Genomic DNA, 24,505 nt, shown 5'->3' on the forward strand with positions numbered 1-24,505 from the left:
GGAATTGAGACATGCATCAATGTACATATTATATCGGATATAATAGCACCTCTATGCAGTAGAGAAAGAATTATAAAATTGCTTATTTCACATAGATCACTTGTTCAATTACCATGCGTTCACGACATTGTAACTTGCGTAAACAAGTTAAGCATGACATCATTTAAGAGGGAGTAACTCTAAAACCATGAATGTAACATTTAGCTCAGTTGGACAACAAAGTGAATGATGTAGTATGATGATATATCTGGGGTTAAATCATGCAATTCCATGTTTTAGACAGGGGGCTAGAACTCTTGATCTATCTTGTATAGTGACGCTATACATTTATGTTGAAATCATGTAAAGAGTATCATAGACAACGTTTCACATACTTGTGTTAACAAGTTGGTTATTATTTTCAACTGATAAAACTGGCTTGAACTTCGTGTTTTGGACATAATCTAGTTAAGTGACCAGAACTTGGCATTATGATATAACATGAATGTACACTGTTGAATATAACCTAGTTGAAAAACTAGAAATGAACATGATGTCATACTTGTATAGTCAAGTAAAAGTACTTGCATGTTACTTATTTACTTCAAGTAGTGGAAGTTTATATGGAACTATAGAATATGTGCCATGAGTTGTATGAACCTAGAATGAGTCATTGAGTATGACCTTAGTAAACCACTTTCCTTATGTATAGTGAGTAGTAAGAGGACTCTATGTGAGTGTGCGGATATAGCCCATTAGAAACATCTCTATGATGTACAGTATATACTTGTTTAAGTCATACTATCTATTGGTAGAATTATGTAAACAAGTAGTTGATAGTGGCTTATGACTTAGTGTTACCGTGTCGACCTTGCGTCGAGTTAAGATTCCATGTTAGAGACATGATGAACTTGCGATACCTATGCTTTATTATGTGTAAATCTCTTGTTAATTAGATTAATGTAAGTGACTTTAACCTTAGATGGATATAGTGGTAAGGATATTTTATGTCATCAGTTGAATATACCTAGTAATGGACATATTAGGAGGTTGACATTCCTGTTGGTCAGTAAGATAGTGACAGTACTTGAATGTTTACACTCTTACTAGTGTAGGTAATAGCTAAATGATGTCATTAACTAGTTAAATTATAATGATACTATTTTGTATACAGCCTGACATATAGCTAATTAAACTGTTAATTAGCATGATTTATGAAGCTTATTATGATGAACTAGTATATAAGACATGTTAGAAAACATATCTTGTGAGGCATGTTCTAGTTGACTTATTTCATTTATTTGTTATGTGTACTTTATTTACATATTGTTGTTTAATCATGTCACAGTGGACCTAGTGGTGTACTTCGCCACTCTCAGCGGCTTACCCACTGAGAACTATTGTTTAATAGTTTTCACGCTCTTTTATTGGTTGTTTTCATGCAGTGCCTTCCATAGCGGGAAAGGATAGGGTTCCTTGCAAGGGGTCAATGGCTAGTTAGAGCCTTCTCGATATTAAATAGACGAACCCCTACAAGTTTATGCAGTTTAGTTTAGTGTTGTATACTGAGATTATGTAGATTGTACTTTGTTCTTATCTGTTGTAATAAGGTTTTATATTTGTATAAGTTTATAAACTTTTAGTTGCGCTCTAATTACTTAGTTAAGATATTATCTTTTTACTATATTGTTGTAGACGCCTGGTGTACACTTGAGATAGGAATGTACACGGCGGATCTGTGCACGTGACTGGTGAGCTTCCGCTGAAGTTCAGGGCGTGACAACCGTAACATTTTGGACCAACCCGACTTTTTGCGGGTTCGGGGTTCGAACCTTGCACTCAGGGTCCGGATCCCGAGAGCCAATGCACACCCAAAAAAATGTGAAGTTTTTCAGGTTTGCTATTCAAGGTCCTAAACACTATCCAAACCGTTCTGAAACAATCGGAACATCTCACGGCCTCACCATCTCGGCCATCACGACATTTCGGTCAATTTGACTGAAGTTCGATACGTCTTACTGAAAATTCGGTATGTTATAGGATCCCTCTTCGTTTGATCCTGTCTCTCCGACCTTTCTACTAGCTCTAATTTCCTCTCTCCTTCCTCTATCATGGCTTGTCCATGACGTACATCTCACCACTGATCGTTGGACGGTAAAGATTTGCCGTTGGCAAACGGAACGGTGGATCCGACATCCGCACACTCCGTATGCTGCGGAATCCTACACGACTTCGTGCGCAACCTGCTCGACGTTTATGATTCGATGAGATACTCAGACCAAAAATTCTCCCCCTAAACTCCCCAATAGAAATATCGCGATACCAACGGTCAGACCCCGTCGCGCCGCCGCCTCGTCCTTCATAAACTTCGTCACAGCCGTCGGATGCGGTTAGTGGAGGTCGGCGTCGTAGCGACATTTACTTTCGCCGCAAGAAAGAGAGAAGTGCAGAACAGGGGTCGACCGCCGCTTGCTATTGTACTCGCATCTCTCTCTCTCTCTCTCTCTCTCTCTCTCCCCTGTTGCTCGTCTCTCTCGTCACCTCGCTCTCCTCTCGTGACAGAGAGAAACCCCCGAGATCGGCGATGGTAGAGGGAGAGATAGTCCTTCTCAACGAGGTGATTTATCCGATCCTCAGTAACCCTAGGTTCGTACTTCGTAGCCCCCCCCTCTCTCTCTAGATCTTGGTCAAATACGCTTTGATCCCTTCTTGGTTTCCGATCGGTTCTTGTTTTGATTGGACTCTTAAAAGTTTGCCACGTTCTTCAGCTTGATCTGTTGATCTCGACCTTTATTTTTTTTTTGTTTTCTCTTCGTGGGATCGTAATTAGGGGTTCGTATTGATCGTGTTATTTTTCTCTGAAGGTAATTTGAATTTGGGACGATTTGGGTTGAATTGGGGGTTTGTTTGGTGTTAGATGATGTTGTTTGAACGATCGATGCAGGTAAATTGGTTTCAGGGAGGAGAATCCATTTTTAGTTTTGGTCGAATTTTGTCCACACCGCCTCTGATTCTTTGTTTCTGGCATGTAGAAATTACTCGTTTATCTTTAACTGATCGGGGGACTTGTGGTGCTGATTGCTGTTTTTAGTGCTAAATTCCAGGTTATTGTTACTCTTTGATTTTGTTTACGATGCTTCAAGGTTTATTTTTGGATACATCCGCTGTCATATAATGTTAATAGCTGTTTTTGTTAATTGAAATAATAGAGAACAAACAGGCGATTGTCGCAAACTTGCATGTATAACATTAGTTGCTAATGCTGTGTAAGCGATTCTTCTACTGAAGGGGGGTTCCAAAGTTGCAGCTTTTACAGTCGTCCGAGTATTTGACGTTTTTCTTCAAATTAGATGGTTAATTGTTCAATTTCATAGATTACAAAAGTTTTTAAATGTTTTGCAAATCATTGTCTATTGTTTTATGTTGTGTGTGTTCGCATGCCTGTGTGCAGTAGGATGGGGATGTGGTGGATGTGCGTGTTTGGGTGTGTGCCCGTGTGTGCATATGAGTGCACCTGTGACCCGCTTGCACACACTCATTTCATCCCCTTCTTCAAGGGTTTATTTTATGTATTATAGACACCTATATTATTACCCTCTTTTTTCCTTATTTAATGAGGTAATTTGTAGGTGGAAATGCTTATATTTAAATTTGTGCTTATTTTTGTAGTGTCGCCCTGTCACTTGTCTTTTCTAACTCGAGTCTTTTGCTGACGCGGCATGTTTTGGGATTCCCTTCGCAGAGAAAAGTTTGATAAGCAGAATTAATCAATCGTTAGTGTTGACTTTCGTTAATAAATATGGTGGTGACGAATGAAATGGCACTGAATAAATGTGGGAGAAACACAGGATATCTTAAGAGGAAGTGGGACTCTGCCGAACCGAACTCAACCCAACCCAAACTGAACTCTTTTTTTTTTTTTTTCTTTTTTCTTTTTTTCGCAAAATCGGTTCGGTTCTGATTTCAAAATACCAGAAAATTTTCCATTCGGTTCAGGTTTTTGGTTTCTCAGATGAACTGGATGGAGTTGGTTAAGGTGGTGCCCAAGTCGTCGGAGATTCTCTTTCGCAATTTGGACTTTTCCTCTTTTCGATCGACACCTTTTCTTTCCCCATCCCTCTCGTAGCAAATATCTATAAATAGCTATTACAGTAACCGCTTATCTCCTCTCTTCCCCCACGTAGGGTTTTGAAAGGTACCTTCCCCACTTCTTCTCTTTTATCACCCTTTCCCCCCCCTTATTTTATCCCTTATAATCCTTTCTTTAGGGTTCTCGTGGGGATCAAATTTCTTTTTTTGTCTTTTTTAATAAAAAGTTTACATTCTTTATCTGGCCGTTGTGATTATGAGAAATAGAATAATTAATTAGTTTTTGGATTTTACTTTAGCTGTCTCTTACTTTCAAATCATGAAAAGGAAAATAGGTTGGATAGGATATATTATATATTTTCGCTTTTGTTACCATGTAGATTTATTCTAATTCTCGTTGGATTAGGCGCCTAACTATGAGAATTACTATCAGGCTCGGTGCTGTAATGCTTTTTATTTAGGGTTCTCATGTTTTTAGCCGGTGCCATCTTAAAAACTTCGCTTAATTTTCTGTCGAACTGATTTTTAAGTGAAGTGGGCAACGGTGTTTCGCTGTATATGGTCAAAGATTACGTGATCTAAATTTTAGTTGAAGATAATTAGCTTGTTTCTGATTTAACTTTATTGACTCGCGTACGTGGTCAAAGATTTCGTGATCTAAATTTTAGTTGTTCTATTTATCTTGCAAATAGAAACTGATCAAGAGTAGAAAATATCCTGCTGTTTTGTTGAGAGATAGGTAGCATGCTACCTGTTTCATTTATTTCATTTAGAAATAAACGTAGCTAGAAATGTGAACCAACTAGGATTCGAACTTGGGACCTCGGGTGTCAACTACCAAGCCCTTTGCCACTTGCGCTAGGGTCGGTCGCTGTTGTTATTACTCTCAGTTTTGAAGTGTTTATAATCACTGTATTTGAACAGTCGCTTTAGTCATTTTTCTTTTCCTAATTTCTCTGCAGGAATTGATATCAAGCAACACCTGTTACGGTGAAAATGGTTGCGGAGTTGATAAATGCTAACCCTGTGGTATATGAGAGGAAAGAGAGACGGGTTCATAAACTGCCAGCAGTTATAGATGAATATGCACAAGAGCCCATTGATCAGCAAGAAATATTTGATATCCTTTTATTGCAAAATTTTTATCTATGATCTATCATATTTTGTTGAACAAGGTTTCATGAGGGTCTTCTGAGATTTTCGGTAAATTGGGAGTTTTTCTGACATATTGTGCTTCCATTTTTTTTGCTTTTTTGTTGTGTATATTGTCTGCTTAATTTCAGCTCCTTATGCTGTGATATGAAACCACTAAACACGTTTTAAGTGCGAGTCCAAGTTCATATAGCTCTAACAGTCCCTTTTTTCTTCTTTCCATTGAAACAGTTAGGAAATTTAGTAAATCCTTTTCCCTTTGTGAACTTACAAGTCTATTGAAGTCCATTCTGTGTAGTGTATGGTATATACAAAAAATTGGTTTCCTTATCTGAGAGATTTCTAAGGATTATATACTTGGTTTGGAAATTGGTCCTTAGGTTAATAAGCTTGAACAGATTTCATAAAAATGTTCATGGGTATATTGTCTTCAAAAAAAGTGACACAAATTTTGCAACGTGACTTGGTGATATGGAGTCCTGTGTGTTTGAATTTCTCTCTCCTTTTCTTTTCTCCCTGTTTGTTGAATAGCATTATTCTCCTTTTAAGCGATTCTTGCCATACCTGGATCATTTATGAAGGTGACCTATTGCTTATCTGTAACTGCACATGTTTAATTCCTTAACATTTCACAAATCATATTAGAGATATAAAGGATCCAGAACACCCATACTCTTTGGAGCAGTTGAATGTGGTCACTGATGATGCCATTGAAGTGAACGACGAGAAGAGTCATGTTAGGTACACATACTTATTGTAAAACTTGGTCGACACTTTTCTTTTGTCTTGAATTTTCGGACTTCCGTAGTTTACTCAAGAGCTACTTGCTTTGATACAGGGTCACTTTTACTCCGACAGTGGAGCATTGCAGTATGGCAACTATTATTGGGCTTTGCCTACGTGTAAAACTCATACGCAGTCTTCCATCTCGTTACAAGGTATGCTGTCCAGCGGTAAATGCTATTCTCCTTAAAGCACCTCTTTTAGCAGGTCTGTTTTGTTCCCCCTCAGTTGCATTGTGTGGATTTTCTCAAAAATAAATTTCTGTCGACAACCAAAGATCTTTCGTTGTGCCTGGCATTTGCTGAGTTTTTTTCTTCTCCCCAGATATCTACTGCCTAACATTGTTTGAAAAGGCACGCGCCTCAGGCGCGCGTCTCAGCGCCTAGGCGTGAGGCGTGGGTCTCAGCGTCTCAGGGAGTAAAACGCGCGCCTTAGACGCGCCTCGTGATATTTATGTTTAATGTCTTTAGGGTTTGGGTTTTTGAGGTTTTGGGATTTTTCAATATATTTTAAAATGTTGAGGAATTGAAAAATAAATCCTAATTTGAATGCTTGTCTTCCCTTTTTTTCCTTGGTCATTCTCTCTTCCTCCCTCTAATGGCAATAAGTAGTAGCGGAAAGAAGCAAGAAACAAGAAGTAAGAACTAGCAACAAACATTTTTAAGTTGAAAGTTGAAACATAATTTTTTTTCTTTTTAGTTTGAGAACATTTATACATATGATTTCATTACTTTTTTATNCCAGTGTCTCGCGTCGTCACATCCGTTGCGGTTCCGTTCACGATATTGACACCCGTTCTTCCCGTGAACTCGGCGCTGACAGGTCGCTCCCGGGGCGAATAAGGCAGTCAACGTAGCTGAGGCCGTTGAGGTCGTGTAATACCTCCTCGGGGTGGACGACGCAGTAGCCGACCCGCACGCTACCACGGTGCAGTTGGACTCCGCTGATTCAGCCGAGGCTCGCCTGCCCACAAGCGGCGAGTCTGAGTTCGGTACCTTGGACGGCTCTGCCTCCTAGCTGTACACGAGCGTCCATACCAAAATTAACTGCCTCAAGCGAGGTCCCGATACAAACTATGCCTACCGCGGCCGCCTTAACTTCCTCAACGCCCGAGTCAACTATCTAGAGGAGCTATTCCCTAAATATGCCGGTTCATATAGTGGCACCCCTCGGGGCCAGGATAAGCACGCTTTCTTCCTGCCTAGCAAAGCTGAGACGCATCTAATAGCGCTCAACTTGTTCCAGTGCTAGTTCTTGTTCATGGGCAACGGCTCCTAACTGCTAAACAAACTAGTCAACGTTCCTAGAGCCCAAATGAGTTTCTAACTGGATGTCAGGCCAATAGTAGTCGAGTTCTAGTTCGGCCTCCTACACGTTTTCTGGCGCAAAGCGTGCGCCATACCTGTAATACTTAAGTGCCAGTACGGCAAACCCGAATGATTGCGGGGCCGTCGCAAGTACCTGAACTACTTGGCACAGAAGTTCCTCATGAACCTGGCTAAACAGCACCAAAAGTATCTGCTGTAAAATCAGATAAGCGCATCGCTGCTCCTTGTACGGCTCGTAAACTCCTATCACGAAGTTTAGGAAGCCCTCCTCTTCAACATACGATTCAAATTCTTTACGCTGAAAACCGAGGCTCTCCAACGTAAAGAACCCGTACAGTAAAGGCTCCCTCCTCATAGACAACTGGGCTCCTTTCACCTCCGCTAGTTCCTGACCGGAGCGGGCTGATTGCAGTGCCTTCAAGCTTCGAAGCACCCCCCACCACCGCAGATAGCGCATTGCTGCGTCCCTCGACTCCACGACTGTGTGCGCGGATGCTTCGGTGGCTTCTTGGAACTCGATTGTCCCCCCGAACCACCGCCTTGACGTTTCTTTCCTTTGTCTTTAGATCCAGCCATCAGCTCACGTTCTTCTCGCACGTGGGCATCCCCATGCTCTGCCCACAATGCTCTATCAAAGACCTCAGCAAAGGTTGTGAGCTTGAACAACTGTACGGCCCTGTAGATTCCAGGCCGGAGTCCTCGTAAGAACCAATCCGCCCGGTCCCGGTCATCTCTGACAACCTCCGGGACACAGTCAATAATACGAGAGAACTCTTGCTCGTATTCTGCTACCGAGCGATCCCCCTGCCTCAGTGTGCGGAATTTCTCCTGCAACTTCCGCTTCACCGTATCCGGAAAATAGTTGGCAAACATCGCCTTCTTGAACTCATCCCACATCATAGGTGGAAGATCAGAAGGCCGATCTCGTTTCACTCGTTTCCACCACACCTTCGCTGTCTTCTCGAGGCAATGGGTGGCGAGACTCACCTTGTCCTTTTCCGAGGTATAGAGATCTTCGAAAAGGGTTTCCATTGAGTCAATCCATGACTCGACCATCGACGGCTCCACCTTCTCTCCTTCGAAGATTGGCGGGTTGAACTTCTTGAATCTTATAAGAGCCGTCAACGCGCGCTCCCGCTCTACTTCCTCAGCCGCTGCATCGGGTGTTGCCGAACCCGAAGCCGCCGGGAGCACACTTGCCGGTGGGGGACATGCCGCCACCGGGACTGCTGCCACGCCCTCACCCTCTGCCACCTCAGGCACGTGCGCCGAGGGTGCAGGCTGATTACGACCTTCCGTCGCCGTCGCAGCCGTCGCAGCAATCTGCCGCTCCATTAGCTCCTGGAGACGATCAAACCGACCCGCTAACGCGGTCATATGAGCCCGTAGCTCATGCACCTCACTAGGATTAGACGACTCTGGCACCAGAGGAGGTCCAGCTTGCTCTGGCACCTCGGGCGGCGGTGCCAGAACCGTCCTGCGTGCGTAGCGTCTTGGAGACATTTGTTCCTGAAACGCAATAACCAGGTCAATAAACTCAACCCATAAACTCGCTCGCAACCACGACTGACGCGACTCAACACTAAAATCAGGCGGAAGCACACAAGTGTACTCATTCTAGACTCTCGGTGTCATGTTGTCGGCCGCCAACACTCTCACTTCAAGCCAAGAACTAATACCACTTGAATCCGTCTCTATTCACAACTAGAGACATAGTGACAACTTCAACCCAATCGAATTATCTTCCGCCACTCGGCTTAGGTTCACGTTTCACTCACGCACCTATAGCCTTAAGGTTTACCGTCCTAGGGTCTCCTAGGTCGTCCTAGACTCTCTCTTTTTACTTGCTCTTAACTTGCTCTGATACCACATTTATCTGTCACGCCCCGAGACCGCTACCAATTTGGTCCGGTTCGAGCGCGTCGAACAGACGCCGGACGGACAGCACCTCCCCTGTCCGCCCAAGGCTCAAAAGTAAGATCATGTACATAGAATTGCCCAGGAATAATTCAATACATACACGATCCAACAAGGAGAGAAGCACAAAGAGTGCAATACAACAAGAGCAAGTAACACAAGTATACATACAAGTGCATAAAGAGAGATACATCTAGCTATTACTTCACATTCCATTTTTACATCTTTGATATATTACATTTTCATCTTCCAAAATGTAAGTACATGTTTCTTCAAAATATAAGTAGCCCTCTCATAACTATCCAAAACATTCTCTAGTACACGAGGGTACTCTAATGCATAAAGGAAAAGCTACTAACTAGGCTCACTTAGGGCGCTATGCCCTTGCCGCGGTCCTCGCTTGGCTCGCCTCTGTGTGTACCTGTACCCCAAAACCACACGGGGTGAGAACTATTAAATATAGTTCCCAGTGGGTTCGGCCGCCGACTCCGCCGATCTTCCCACTAGGTCTAAGCAGGCATAAGCAGATAGATAGATATCTGTAACTGTAATTGATGCATATAGAAAGAATTGCAAGGTTCTACTATGCCTGGAGAACAAGAGTAAATCACATAGCCATGTAATCTCTAACATGCTATAATAACTCTATTAAGTATACATGCAATTCTACTATGCCCAACATGCTCAACATGCTCAATATGCTTACTATGCTCAATATGCATAATTCTCTTGAGTTCATTACCCAATCATCTGGCTGGCCCAAAGGCGCGCCCTCGACTCACAACTCAAATCCGTCTATGAAGGGGGACTCGAACCACCCGAGGGATTGTCTGCGGGACCCCACATAGGCTATCCCTTGGGACCCCACATAGGCTATCCCAATCGTTTCACGTGCCAAGACTCCGGAGCTCGCACTACTTGTGCGGGGCGACCGCCACAAGCGCTGAACAGACTGTGTGAGTATGATCAAATCCGTTTCCAACGAAGGTACCCGGTCACTATGACCAACATGCACAAGTATTCTTTTAACACTACGTTCTAATGCCACTCGTCAAGTTGTTTACTTGGTATACATATGCCACTCGTCAAGTATGTACTTGGTTCACATGTCACTTGCCATAATGCAATTGTCCCAACTATACTAGTCATATGTCATCCATGCAAGATCAAGTTATTGTTTAACTTATCTCTATAGGGTTCTATGTCACAAACTCATTCTCATGCACCCTAAGTTCACATGCCAAGCCTACTATGCCGCAATACAAGGGAGCATGCAAGAATAGTAAAAGTAACATCTAAATACCCTAACATGCATGATACTATATATGTAGTATGTTCAACATAGAAATACTTAGACATAGGGAGAAGCCCAGTTGCTTCGGGATGACACCCCCCACCTTTTATCGCTATCACGAGGCTAGGATTCCGATTTCGTGATTTTTGGAAGCTTTCGCCGCAAGTTGCGGCAATCTGTACCCTAACAGCTTCGTTCTTTAATATCTTCGTGTACGCTCGTCGTATCGCCGAACCGACTTCGCCAACGCGTCAGAAAACCTAGCAATTAGGTTTATACATGATCAATTTAGATCAAACCCTCACGTATTGCAAAATCCCATTTTTGAGCCCTAACATGCAATTAGCCCCAAATAATCCAAATTAAATGGAGCAACATGCTAAGAATGCTCATTAGAGGCTACTAGAATACTTAAGGTTAAAGATTAAGCCAAATCCCAAAAGTTTACCCCAATGTGAACGCCGCAATGAAAACACGTCGCTCCAACGGGCGCACGAAAGCTCAATCCGTCGCCTCCAACGCGTTCGCAAGCTCGATCTCCACCAACGCCGCGAATTTGGGCGAAAGATCTAGAGAGATGAGAGAGATATTTAGAGAGAGAAAGAGAGGGTTTCTCTCTCCTTCACCATGTGCGTGTGATGCTTGTGCTGGCTGCAGCTGAGGAGGAAGAAGAAGCCTAGTAGCTTCTACTTATAGTCAACACCTCAATAGTAGCATACACTATTCACATCAGGCAGCTCAAAATCTGATATCTTTCGCCGGAGCTCCCTGAATATCCGTTTGAGCTCAAATTTGACAGTCATGTTCGGTTTTGCTTAACTTAACGAAAGAAATTTTAATCTTTCAGTTTCGACCCCATTTGGTCACCGAAAACTGTGCCGAACTGCAATCTTTATCAGATGGCTTTCGGATTTTATTTCTCACTCTACGGGTGTCAGAAAAATACGAAACTTTAAATCTAGCCTCATAAGAATAATTCTGGCTTATCCTCCAGTTTTCAGAATTTTCTGACACTATGCGTTTTCTGCTAATCTATCTGCCCCGTTTCACACAGAAAATTCTAAATCATCTGTTTTCGCTCCGATTTCAACACGAGCCATTCCAGACTTATATTTTATGTCTATAAGTCCAATAAAATAGTATTTCACACTATTTTCATTTATATTTATTTTTATATTAAAATTTCAGCATACTACACCCCACCGCAACTTCATAATTTAAGAAGTTCGGTACCTTACAGCTGCCTAAGTAGAAGATCTTATGTGAGGGAAGAAAAGAGTAGAACACAGAGAGAATGGGTAAGAAATAGTTGATATGATAGGACCTGAAATCGTAGGGTCCATGTGCGCCAAGTAGTTAGAACTAAAGGCTTTTTCGGTTTTTGTTGTTTGATTTTGAATTCTCATGCACTTTTGCCATGATTGGGCAAAACATGTAATAAAGTACGCATTTAATTGACCACGTGCAATTTCCAGCTTATGTTATCCAAATGTTAGTCTCTATATGATGTTAGGCGGCCTCCAGCTTTTCGTCGTGTTTGTCCAGTTATTTGTTGTACATAATTTATTAGGATTCTATCATCCTTGCATTAAATCTTCTCTGCATACTGTGTAGGTGGATATAAGAATTGCGCCTGGAACCCATGCAACTGAAGCAACTGGTCCGCTCTCATTTCTTATTAATTTCTTCAGTACCAACCCTGCCTGTTTCTATTTTTGGTAAAACACTAATATTGCTGAAGTGTTGATACTTTCTCTGCCTAATGCAGTGAATAAGCAATTGAATGACAAAGAACGGGTCGCAGCAGCATTGGAAAACCCTACCCTGTTGGAAGTAATCGAGGATTGCTTGTCACCCACATTTGCCTGATGCCTGGACTGCAGCGGGTCTGTTATCGACTACTGCGCTCATTGTCATGCTTTGCAGTCAGTCTGTACTGATAACGGAATCTGAGTGATATAGGGTGGCCTACACTTTCCCAGAGTGCAGTGCAAAGTTGTTTATGGGTAATTTTGGTGTGCTCGCTAGAAAAAAGGAGTTTCGGCAACAAGTATTTTGCTGGATTAGGTTGACAATTCGTTAATTGTTGGGTCAACGTTATTTCCTAGCTTTCTGGATTATGAATAGATTGTGAATAACAGGGAAATGGAAAGCAACGGTGGAGAAAAATTTTTGGTGCTTCATTCATGCGATCTGGGTTTTTGTATTGGTCGGCAGAGGTAACTGCTTATCGGGGCATATCGTTTACAAAAATACTTATGTAGCTTTTTATCCAAACTACTAGTTAAGGGGACCCGCGCGTTGCGGCGGAGAGCTAGGAGCTAATACAACAGTATTGTATTACAGTTTTTAAATAATTTTTTTCCAACTATAGAATTTTGTAAAGTAAGATGGCTTAATTTTAGGTCAAGGTATTTTTTATTACTTACAACTAATTCGAAATATAGCAAATTTGTGAATGCAAAATTATGAATTTCAATGCTTTAACGAATTCAAAACTCCAGCCGCAATTTGCAAATGTTACCGGAGCAAGCACAACAAAGGTATTTCGAGAACCCTTAAGCAGCGTAAACAAATAAACCCTAGTAGCAAATATTTCAATGTTCTAATGAATTCAAAACTCGCGCCGCGAATTACAGATGTTACCAAAGTAAATACAACAAAAGTATTTCGCGAACCCTTAAGCAGTGTAAACAAATAAACCTATGTAGCAAACACTGGAACGATTACTGAAAGACAAAAGAGACAATCTTGTTAAATCAACCATTTGTAAACATGTCTAAAACAAAGATGAAAGATATTAGAGCATTTTTAAATTTTCTACATTTAGCAATGACGCAAGAGATTACTGCTGATAAGGTTAAAACAATATATTCGATTATCATTCAGAGTTGTTTATTAAACCTGCGAAGACAACTTAGCGCATGAAAATGAACATAACAACGTGAAAGCCTCCAATTATGCGAAAGATCTGGAAGGACAAAATATTACACCAGAATATAGAAAGAAAAGTATCAAATAGCAATTGAGAAAAAAAGTTGTTTAAAAAACACCGATGANAAAAAAATCATGGAAGCTATAAAATTGAAACCTTAGAAACTAAAATGAAATTGAAACCAAAATTAAGATTGCTATGAAATTTGAAAGACAAAACAACTTATTTCTACTTGAAAAAAAAACCATAAAATGTAGTACCCTATAAAAGGAAATCTGGTAAGAATATCTTACCATTCTAGCATGATCTAAATATATTATTTTTCTGATCATGCCAAATTTATTCTTTTATGCAACAAATTAGAAAGCTATTCCAAATAGGCCAAAAAAATACTTGTGAAAGAAATTAGAGAAATAGATGAATAATTCTAAAAACTGAAGCCACGAATTCTGCAATAAACTGGCGTAGTATTGATTTAGCTCACTTTGCAACTATTAAGACAAACTACCTCTTCAGTGCTTAGCAAACAACGCAAAAATATTAATAGAATTATGTAAAATGCAAAGTCTTATATGTTTGAGCAAACAATTAAAATAAAATGAACATCTATGGTACCAAAACTACAAACCTAAACTAACTGAAACTGAGTCCATAAGAAAATAATCTTATAAATATCCAAAATTTTTGTACATAGGAATTGCTTAAGGCTCACCTGCTTTTTCCTCTTCATTTGTGATAGAAAAGGCCAAAGATCTTTTCTTGCTAAAAAAAAAAAAGATTCCGCAACTGGTCATTGTTTGGTTTTATTTGATAATCACCATTTGATCCACCGTCATAATGAACATTTGCACTCGAATATTCTTCATTTGCAGGTTTTATGGCTTCAGAATAAAACATTTCAGCTAACTTTGGAAGACGGGCTTGTGACCTATTCATTTTCCCAAATGTGTAATAACGGTCATTTTTTTTATGAAAATTAAACCCTTTGTTGATAATGTTTCTATGTGTAATGTAATTATAAAAGCACACGTCAAATTTCAGGCGAAACCGAGCTAAAGTAGAGAAGTTATGAGACCTGGAAGTTCGACTTAAGTGAATAGTAACTCCGGTTTCCGGAGAAGCCACGAAGCAAACTTGGCCTCTGGCACGTACAGACCTCCGAACATAGGACTCCAATAGCTCGTTTCGAACCTCTCGACTATACTGGAACCATTGGCACTGACAGAATTGGGTTCTGATGCACGGTTGTCGAGAAAAAGGGGTTTAATGGCTTTTACATATGATTATACCTATATGTGGTTTTGGTGGAACCAATGAGGGTGGGTTTTGTCGCAAATCGGAGACCTTTTCAGACGAAACGAAATGCTAGATTCGATGCCCCAGTCGTGCTGATCGCGCTGGCGCAATCCGTTTGGAAATCCGACGGACGGATCTTCGGGAATCGCGAAAAGTCCGCGAAGGGGCTGATTTGACAAAACAGATAAATCGCGAAGAAGCCCATTATTTTATGCGCCGTTTTGCGAGTTTTCGAACTCGGAGGGACTGTCGTGCAAGGTGCACCAACTGGTAGGGAGCTGGGTCGAAATTGATCAACTTCGGGGGTTTTTCCGCAAAGTTTACTCTACCTACATATAGGAAGATCTAGGGTTTCGAGGTGAAACCCTAACCCTAATCCGCCCCCAGTTGACCTAGACCACCCTAGCCGCCCCAGCTGAGCCCTGCCCTATCTGTGCGCGCGCCCCGGTCGCCGGCGTGCTGCTCCGGCCACCGGAAACCCTCCTGCAACCTACCCGGTCCACCATCTCGGCCACCCTTTCCTCTTCCTTGGCCGAGAGCAGGTGGGGCAACTCCACCACCTCTGGAAGGGAAGCCCCGGCCGTGATCCACCTCCAGCACGTTGTTCCCCCGGCTCCGGCCATCCCCGGACGCCGCCGGAGCCGCCTGAGGGAGTTGCGGCCAGCCCGGGTTAGCCCAGACCGAGCCGGGCCAACCTTGGAGCTGCGCCGCCCCCAAGCCCTGCCGCCGCTTCCCGACGGCCGCGGAGGTCTCCGCCGACCGTCCGGCGACCACCGCACCCGACCCCGGCCACCCTTGACCGCTGCCGGCCGCCGCAGGTGCCCCCTGCCGCCGCCTTTGTGCTGTACGGGCCGAGCGCGGGCCGCCTTAACTCCCGGGCATCGCTCCCGACCGGCCCCGACCAGCCCCGGCCGCCGCGTCGCCGCCGGCAACTGTTGGAAAGCACCAAACCGCAAGGGAGTTGGCGGCTTCGTACGCCGCCGCCGCACCTCCGGCCGCCCTGCGCCGCCTGACGTGGAGTGCCCCGGAGCCCCGCCATCTGGTGCACCCATCCCCGGCCGGACCGCCCGCCGGAATATCGCCGGCGGCCAACCCTAGCTTCCCCCCTCACTGTGAGTGTTCATTTATGTTCTAGCACTGTTTTTCGAGTTTCCGGTCACCTTTCCGGTGATCCGATAAGCCTCCTGAACTTCGGGAAGTGAGCATGATGATCTAGGGTTCGTGCTGAACATCGTGCTCACCTCCGACAGCGGCAAAGATGCCCTGGTTAGTGAATTAGTCGCGATCTTCGCGCTGTGCGTGCAGTTTAACAGACCTTCGCGTCGCTCGTGCGCGCACCGCAGTCGCAGAATGTGCTCCGAATGGTGAGCACGGTCTCCGGCACGCTGAAACCTGTCAGCGAGTATGACGGTCGGATTAATCGACCTCTGGTTTGCGTGCACGGTCCAGAAAAGCCTAGAAATCACATGAAAAGATGCGATTTCACGTATCGGTATGGGCTTTTGGGTTTTTTGCTTCGTTGTAGATGCTGTTGGCAGCATGTTTGGGCTGAGGATAACCTTTGGACTGATCGTCCAAGGCCCCAAGCCCTTGCGGAAATCGAAAAGTGATTCCGGAGCGTTTTCGGCGAAATCCGCCGATAGAACGCGGTTTCGGTTCGGATTTCATCCGACGGTGCCTCGTGGCTGAGTGTAGCGTCGCTGAGCCTTGTTGGCTGGTCACCCGCGTCGTTTTGAGGGTTCCGAAATGACGGGTGAGCGACGATGAAGTTTCGGTGCGGTTTTCGGGACTTCCGGCTTATTCGGTAATCGGTTTTGGAAAACCGGTCGTGGTTCTGGTGAGCGGGGGTTGTGAGTTAGCATTACATGTCAGTGGGTTAGACCTTAACCCGTTGGACCTTTCGTAGGTTCGGTCGCACCGTCTTCACAGTCGAGAGACCTTCATCAGATACGTACAGGTGGGTACTTCGACCCGACGTCGGTACAGTGGTGCACGCTCGGTGACCCTTCTTCACCCCTACTGTTTACTCTATCTTACTGTTATATTGAACCTTACACCTGCATTTATATCTGCATTCCTCTACTCAGTTATTTCCATGTTGACATCATGCTTAGGAGTAGAGTTGACTTATCTGTTCACTATATCTGTGGTTTGGTTGGGCGGCTCCCCTATTTTGATATCTATGACCTATTCGGTCGAGTTGCTACAGCTCTATCTTGATATACGTAGCCGACTAGTTACTGATGATCTATACGGTCGGTGTGCCCTGAGGGGCTGGATTGTCGGCTAGTTGCCGATGGAAGATCTTTGAGCATACTACATTGATCGCCACTCCAGGTACGCATTTCACGAACACCAGCGGTCTGATCCACCGCAAGAGGGTGTTCTTTTCCGGAAAAGTGGTTGGATTGCCAACCCGTGAGCCCAGGGGCTTTATTGCGAGGGTATATGCTTCTGACCCAGGGGCTTTATTGCGAGGGTCAGGTACAGGTTGAGCGGTGTGGCATGGGCCTGACGTCTTCGGACCAATAGGGCAGCGAGATTGGGTACTTTTGAGGTTATTGTCAGTTGACGCATGCATACAGTAGCTATAGTGTTTACTTCCAGTACATCCTTATCTGTTTATTGTAGCTACTGTTTTATTCACCTGCATCTATACTTGTCAGCTTCTTACTTATCAGCATCTTTACTTACCAGCTTTTATATCTATCTAGTTCTCCGTGACTGGTGAGTACCCCTCGCCTTCTTCGGCTTGCGGTACCCACTGGGAAGGGAGACATGTTTACATGTTCTCACCCCCCGCCCCCATTACAGGTGACGTAGCCGGTCCGAGTGGGACAGCTGGTGAGGAACGGGTCTAGCATACGATAGAGCTTTTCGTCCCGTGGTTTGGTTTATCTACCCTTACTCTTCATGATTAAATAAATAACTAACTTAGACATATTATGGTTCAGTTTTATTTTACTATTTGGATATCTGAGTTTTCAGTTGGTTTTGGAATGTAATAAAGGAATTTGCGTTTTCTTGAAATGGAAATGGCTTTCTACCCCTCGTGGTAGCGTTTTGAAAAGTTAAAAGTTCCTGTGTAGGGAACAGTTTTAAAAAGGTTTTCTGTGAATTTTATATCTTAGTATTTCAAAACCTGTTTCTGTGGTTGGAAACATTTTAACTGATAGATGTGGATTTATATTTAAATAGCGAATGTATATTTGTGAATCTGTGGTGAATGGTGTATGAATGTATATCTGTGGTTGTTTGTATATTCATCTGGATGTGGTTGTTGTATGATTGAACTCTTGTACTTGTGCGACGCCGTGCAAATATAGGGGAGACGCTGTCCGTGTGAACAGTGGAACTCCTGTATTTGTGGCGGATCTGGCACACTCTGGGGTCAGATTTAAAAAAAAAAAAAAAATTCAGACGCTTTTCCGCTACCTTTTAAACTAAAAGGGACCCCGGGGCGTGACAAAATGTCAATCACCACAGCAGTAGAAACCAAATATAAATCAACCAGGTGCAAAAGTAAATGAAAATTTCAAGGGAATAAAAAAAAAATAAAAGAAGTAATGATAAGACAATAGCATTTCTTAAACAAAAAAACTGAAACCTACCTTTTTAGCTTCTGTTGTGCTTTATGCCTTTGACTTTAATAATTAAACTTCTTCAATTTCAAAGCAATCCTACAAAGTAAATAATTAAAAGGAATGCAAAGTAATATTATTATCTTTTTATCTTGAAGCACTATATAATGTTTTGTCATATTTTCTAAATTGAATATAAATATTAAAAATTAAAACTTTTTATATTCTTACTTGCTCTTTACTCAGTTGCTACTCAAGATCGCCTATTATAATAGAGAGCTTGTGTGCTTCTTCAACTTTTTGCTCCTGAAAGACTTGTTAAAGAACACACGCAAAAAAAAAGCCTAAATACATACGACACGTAAAAATTTAACTCATATAGTAGTTCAGATATTCATAAATAAAAAAAAGCAGTCTGATCAAATATTCAATTTTATATGTTTCAGCTGAACTCTAGTTGGGATATTCATCCTTAATCAGCTCAACATCTTATTTTATGTGCTTTAGCTGCATAAAAGAGGGAGGAAGTTCACAAATAAACAAAGAAAAACAACATGCTGATGATAAAACACAGGAATTTTTTTTGCTGCCCTATTCCAACCGAAATTATTTTTGAGTTAAATTTACATCACCATACTTTTATTAAAATTAACAAATAAAAAGACAAAAAACATATTGTTAATAATGATTAGGAACCTATAAATATAAAGATTTTTAAAGTCGGCAGTGACAATATATCAAACAGTTTACAAATAAATAAAAAAAAATATTGTTAACAATGATTAGGACCTATAAATACTTTTAAAATTGCAAGCGACAATACATCGAACAGTTTGCGTGCATGGTAAACAACCCCAACATCACGATTAAAATGAATCACAGATAAGAAGGATCCAATCAAAAAGAATAGATCAAAGGGAGAGTGATGTAGGGAGGGATCTTATGATGCTGATGATGAAGGACTCAAATTGGACGTCGGATGAGGCAGTGAAAGAGGATGGCATTTGAGAGGAGATGCGGAAGCGGGCGTTGCCCCTGTACACAGCACAAAAAGACAACGGTCATTCTTTTGCCATTCTATCCATTTGAATATACTCTAAGAAAGGTAAAAAATGCCTCCCTTCGATTGCTAATATATAAGTAATTTGCTAGTAATGACCTTTAAATTCCGATGGAAAAGTACTTAAATCACATATATTCTAAAGTTTAATAATAACGTCAGAATATTGAAGTTAGGTTACCCAATTCAAAACAGCAATACATCAGGCGAGGTCTGTATAGTATTACTGAACAACAATAAGGCATACTATTACCTCTGCCATGGCTTTGATTTTGAGAGTCGTGCTGCTAGAAAGAATGATAAGTTGTCCATCTTTCCTAATTTCCTTGAACAGGAGAGCACAATCTAGAATGTGATCCTTAGCTGTTGGAGAAACAATATGCATGAAATTTCCATATCTTGAGAAAGACATGGAGCTAAAGATCTTAGCCCCGAGTTCATTATTTCCATCAATGAATTGCAAAGTTGGTGTTATAGGAGGAGTTGGTGCCACTGGTTTAGTCTCTAGAGAGCTTTGGACATAGAGCCACCAACTTGTATTTTTCATACATTCTTCAATCCATTGTAGTGCTGAAGAAGCCTTTGAAGATGGCCTTCTAAAGAAGTTTTTCATACATTCTTCAATCCACCAACTTGTATTTTTCATACATTCTTCAATCCATTGTAGTGCTGAAGAAGCCTTTGAAGATGGCCTTCTAAAGAAGTTTCCATGTCGCTTCATGCAGTCAAGCTCCCTTATGACTGAAGCAGAAAGAAATAAAACCTAACAATTTGCTGAAGAAATCTACATAAGCGACATTTAAAAGTAAAATAAAGCTTGTAATTGTAAAGAAAGCTAATAGTCAAAATTAAAATTATAATACAAATAATCTTAAATGGCATTATATATATACAGCAAAAAACTTCACCAGTTAACATTCAAACTACCATCTCCCTCTGCCGATCCACTAAGATACGCCCGCTCCCGTGGACCGCGTGCAGGAACAATGCGGAGAGCGCAGCGGCGCCGATTGCGGAGAGCTCTGCCGTACCCGCTTAGGGATCATCGATCTTCATCCAGTGCTCGCCTTCCGGATAACAGTTCTAATAGCACTACACCGAAGCTGTATATGTCGCTCTTCACGGATAAGTGGCCTCGCGGAAAAATGTAAACATTGTTAGAAATAAGTTATCACTAACCGACCCTGTTCATCGGAATCGGGCCGTGTTCATTTATGATGTAATATGTTACCACCTCAACTTGTATACTTTCTATACTTTCTAACCGACCCTGTTCATCGAAATCAGGCTTTGTTCATTTCTGATGTAATCTGTTACCATCTCAACATGTATACTTTCTAACCGACCCTGTTCATCGAAATCGGGTCCTGTTTATTTCTGATGTAATATGTTACCACCTCAACTTGTATACTTTCTAAATATATAACAGCGAGCGTAAACATTCATATTTATCTGCTTTTGCATAATTTGAGGATGAGTCGAAATATAACCTGTAGCAATATATTCTGGAGCCGCATAACCACGGGTTCTGACAATATATTCTGGAGCCGCAGTAAAGAAATTGATGTTAGAAGCACAATAACAATTTTTTTTTGTTCCCTTCCATAGAAAAGAAATGAGAAAAAAAAACCAAGGAAAGAAGAACTCCATGGTTTTCTTTGAGGCATAGCCATTCCGATGCTGTCCATGTTGAGGAGCCGAGCGGCATTTTGGAGCGCCCCGTCGGTGATAGCGACGATGCCATTCTTGTCGAGCACGTAGAAAGGCATAGCTGAGGGGGCAGTCAACGACAACGACGCTTCATTAGTCTACCTGCACAAAGGTGCTACCAAAGGAGGTCGGTGGCGGAGGTGGTGCCATGTGGCAAATAAGGCGAGAAGAGGGGTAGCGAGGAAGACGCCGAGGACGGAGAGGAGGGGATTACGGGGGAAGTTGGCTCAGGTGAATGGCAAAGAGGACGGAGAAAATGACTAAAGAGGGGAAAAGGGTGAGAGCGAGCACAGGAAAAGGATTGGGGGGGATGGGGAGGATGTACGACAGTATGGCCGGATCCAAACCCGTTGGTGTGGGGTCAGCATGGGAGCAGAAGCATGGGCTAAGGTATGGGCACATTGACTTCTGTTTCCTCTTTGTTTTTTCTTCTTTTTTTTTCCAAAGATGGGCCGCATCCGCGCCGGCTCGCGGCGGCGCGCCGCCCTGGCTCGCGCCCGCATGCCCGGGCCCACTCCCGCTCGCCCGCGCCCGCGGACGCTCGCCTGCTCGCCTGCCCGCGCCCGCGCCCTTTCGCCCCCTGCGTCGCTCGCCCGCCCCTCCCCCTCGCGCTGATCGCGGAGGCCCTGCCGTACCAGCTAGAATCCTGATTCAAATATTCAAAAAGGTGAAAAAAGGAAAAATAGAGAGAGAGATGATGGCATCTCACAGGAAAAAAGAGGAAATAAAAGGAAAAAACCCAACTCGGCGCCTGCTCGTTCCGCGCCGTTCGCGCGTGTGCTCGTGCCCGCCGCCCACGCGCCCGTCGCCCCCCCGCGCCGGCTTCGCACGCGGCTGGCCCGCCCGCTCGCAGCCATCGCGGAGAGGCGCTCCTGAGAGAGAGAGGAGAGAGTGAGTGTATGGAGAGAGAGAAAGTTGTGTGGGAGATTTTTTCCTTTAAAAAAAAGGTACATCGTCAGAGAAAGAAGAGGTATATAATGAGAGAGAAAGAGAGGTATATAATACTGTGAGAAAAAGTGAGAGAAGAGAGAGAGGTATATAATGTGTGTAAGAGAAGAGAGAGGTATATAATATCTATGAGAGAGATGTGAGAGAGAGTGAGCTACCTATATATAATGAGAAGAGAGAGAGAAGGTAATGTACTAATTTTTTTGGCATTATATATATATATATTTGTGAGAGAGAGTTGTATATATATATATATATTATAATATATATATTATAGTATTATATATATATAATGCCTAAAAAAATTACTACATACCTCTCTCTCTTCTCATGTATATTATATATATATATATATATATACTAATATATATATATTATATATTATACTATATGCGAGAGAGAGGTGAGGGAAAAACAAAAAAAAAAAACACCAAAAACCCCACATGAGTGAAGAGAGAAAACAAAAAAAAGAAAAAAAAAAGTACCCCGAAAGAGAGAGAGTATGTAGTAATTTCTTTAGCATTATACATATATATGTGTAAGAGAGAGTAGATAATATATATATATATATATAATATATAATTTAATATATATATATAATATATATATATATATATAGAAAATATTAGAACTACAAAACATCTAACCCAATTGTTAAAAAAATTTACATCATAGACCATATATTTAGTTTGATTCTATATAAATGTACACTCTCTCTCTATACTATATAATATATATAATATATATATATATAATATATATATATATCCCATACATAATATAGAATTATAATATATATATATTGGAGACACTCACAATAATAAATCATCTGCCAATTGCTTATAAAATGCACGAAGTCAACTAATATTACAACCATACACACTATCATCTATCCATTTGTAAAAAACTTTACATCAAACCATATTAAATTATGTTATATATAAATACACACTCTCTCTCTATATTAGTATATATATATATATATATTATATATATATATATATATATATAATATTGTGAGAGTGGGTGGGAAAAAAGTGGGCCGCACAGTGCCCCAACAGTACCCCCCAAATCCAGAGAGAGAGAGAGAGAGTGTGTGTGAGGGTTTTTTTTTTTTTAAGGTGGGCCCCACAAAAGGACCCTTGGAACCCGGAGAGGGCTCCAAGGGGTTCCCCTTTCATGTTTGTATAGAAGATAGATAGATGAATAAAATAATCTGTATATATATTTTTTTCTAAAAAATTGAAATAAAATGTGATTTTTTTTTGGAGTTTAAGGTTATTATTCATGAATAATTCGCGACCGCTCAATTACCTATAAATTAATATCATGAATTGGGAGTTTGTCACGCCCCGGATTACTCGTTTCCCCGGGCTCGCTAACAGACCCGCCGTATACATAGAAATTTTTCTCGTATACGAAGCGAAATAGTAGAAGTACCTATAATCATACAATACTACAAACAGTAGTATAGAGCAGCTAGGAAAGTAAACCATATATATAAACTGTGGTTCACTGCATACATGTTATCCAGGGTATACAAAAACTCGCTCTGGCGAGATACAACAACTGTATGTAAAGACCCAAAAACTACAACTGCTTGTAGTTGGTGCTCCTCTAGCTCTGCGACTCGTCTGGAAGGGCTGTAACTCACAACGCCCTTGCCACGATCAGTCTCGGTAGAAGCAGCAGCCGGAACAGAAGGCTTTGCAAAAACAGGGTAACAATTGGGTGTGAGAACTACTACAAAAAGAAGTAGTACTCAGTGGGTGCCGCCCTCGAACTCATCGGTCCACCCACTAAGTCTACAGGGATAAGCAAGACTAGTAAAGAAAGCTGGAACAAATCTACAACTAAATATCGCTATACTATCATGCTCTAACTCTAACCCTCTGTAGAACAATGTCAACTCAGACCCAATCTCAAATAAGAACTGTAATCATACCCGTCTCTGGGACTGTGAACACACCTGTCCCGCCCGGTTGCGACTATATAGCTACCTCTACACTAACCAGTCCGTGGAGAGCAAGTCCAACCTGCACGAACGACACCAACGCAAAAGAACAGCGCCCGTCTTCGGAGTGGCACCCGTGGGACTACCCAACCGAGTATGCAGCATATCTCTGTCGAGCTCAATCAAGCTCTAACAAGCCAAAGTCAAGTAGATAGGGTCAAAATAGGTCTAGAAACCAAACCCAGTGCCCTCGGCACAATCTGAGACTAAAAACAGAAATCTAGATCCACCGTCAACCCCGACGGCACCCGACATCCCGGAACAGCTTAGACTCCACTGTAAAATCAAGCTCAGCGTCTCAGTATGAGCGTAAATACATTTTAAACTACTCCGAGTACCGACCGCGCTGAAACAACGGCGATATAATCAAAACACGGCTCCTAGAGCTAAATCAGGTAGTAGAATCATATGACGGGTCA

General features: G+C 42.1%; 2 protein-coding genes across 18 annotated transcripts; one reads left to right on the plus strand and one right to left on the minus strand.

Annotated features, from left to right (window-relative positions):
- Nucleotides 2,228–12,729, plus strand: LOC109726225 (protein AE7-like). 9 transcript variants are annotated; one of them, XM_020255717.1, is made up of 9 exons: nt 2,228–2,456; nt 2,542–2,625; nt 2,844–2,923; nt 3,012–3,083; nt 5,031–5,188; nt 5,856–5,961; nt 6,059–6,173; nt 12,157–12,202; nt 12,311–12,729. In XM_020255717.1, the coding sequence occupies exons 5-9, from the start codon at nt 5,065–5,067 to the stop codon at nt 12,409–12,411; spliced, it is 492 nt and encodes a 163-aa protein (XP_020111306.1). In that variant the 5' UTR covers nt 2,228–2,456; nt 2,542–2,625; nt 2,844–2,923; nt 3,012–3,083; nt 5,031–5,064; the 3' UTR covers nt 12,412–12,729. The 9 variants fall into 9 exon arrangements, with proteins under 9 accessions (XP_020111306.1, XP_020111308.1, XP_020111309.1 ...); XM_020255719.1 differs by lacking the exons at nt 2,844–2,923; nt 3,012–3,083 and having other exon boundaries at nt 2,542–2,596; XM_020255715.1 differs by lacking the exons at nt 2,844–2,923; nt 3,012–3,083 and having other exon boundaries at nt 2,230–2,456.
- LOC109726224 (FHA domain-containing protein PS1-like) lies at nt 9,429–21,634 on the minus strand. Of its 9 annotated transcripts, none has more exons than XR_002220448.1 (7): nt 20,323–21,632; nt 19,668–20,155; nt 19,154–19,389; nt 18,586–18,668; nt 18,385–18,453; nt 14,190–14,405; nt 9,429–9,669 (listed from the first exon to the last, which is right to left on the minus strand). XR_002220448.1 is itself a non-coding variant. In XM_020255712.1 (3 exons), the coding sequence occupies exons 1-3, from the start codon at nt 20,342–20,344 to the stop codon at nt 19,318–19,320; spliced, it is 585 nt and encodes a 194-aa protein (XP_020111301.1). In that variant the 5' UTR covers nt 20,345–21,626; the 3' UTR covers nt 19,028–19,317. The 9 variants fall into 9 exon arrangements, 1 of the variants encoding a protein (XP_020111301.1); XR_002220449.1 differs by lacking the exon at nt 9,429–9,669 and adding an exon at nt 11,074–11,111; XR_002220451.1 differs by lacking the exon at nt 9,429–9,669 and having other exon boundaries at nt 14,242–14,405; nt 20,323–21,384; nt 21,472–21,634.

The sequence above is a fragment of the Ananas comosus genome, linkage group 21, assembly GCF_001540865.1.
Source record: "Ananas comosus cultivar F153 linkage group 21, ASM154086v1, whole genome shotgun sequence".
NCBI classification, from domain to species: Eukaryota; Viridiplantae; Streptophyta; class Magnoliopsida; order Poales; family Bromeliaceae; genus Ananas; species Ananas comosus.

Bases quoted from the DNA above. Each gene is read 5' to 3' on its own strand.
- LOC109726225 (XM_020255717.1), top strand. From the start codon at position 5,065: ATGGTTGCGGAGTTGATAAATGCTAACCCTGTGGTATATGAGAGGAAA. The intron at 5,189-5,855 runs ATATCCTTTTAT...AACATTTCACAA, and splicing joins TGATCAGCAAGAAATATTTG to ATCATATTAGAGATATAAAG. The intron at 6,174-12,156 runs GTAAATGCTATT...CATACTGTGTAG, and splicing joins ACAAGGTATGCTGTCCAGCG to GTGGATATAAGAATTGCGCC.
- LOC109726224 (XM_020255712.1), bottom strand. The intron at 19,390-19,667 runs GTAATAGTATGC...TGCTGTGTACAG, and splicing joins AAATCAAAGCCATGGCAGAG to GGGCAACGCCCGCTTCCGCA.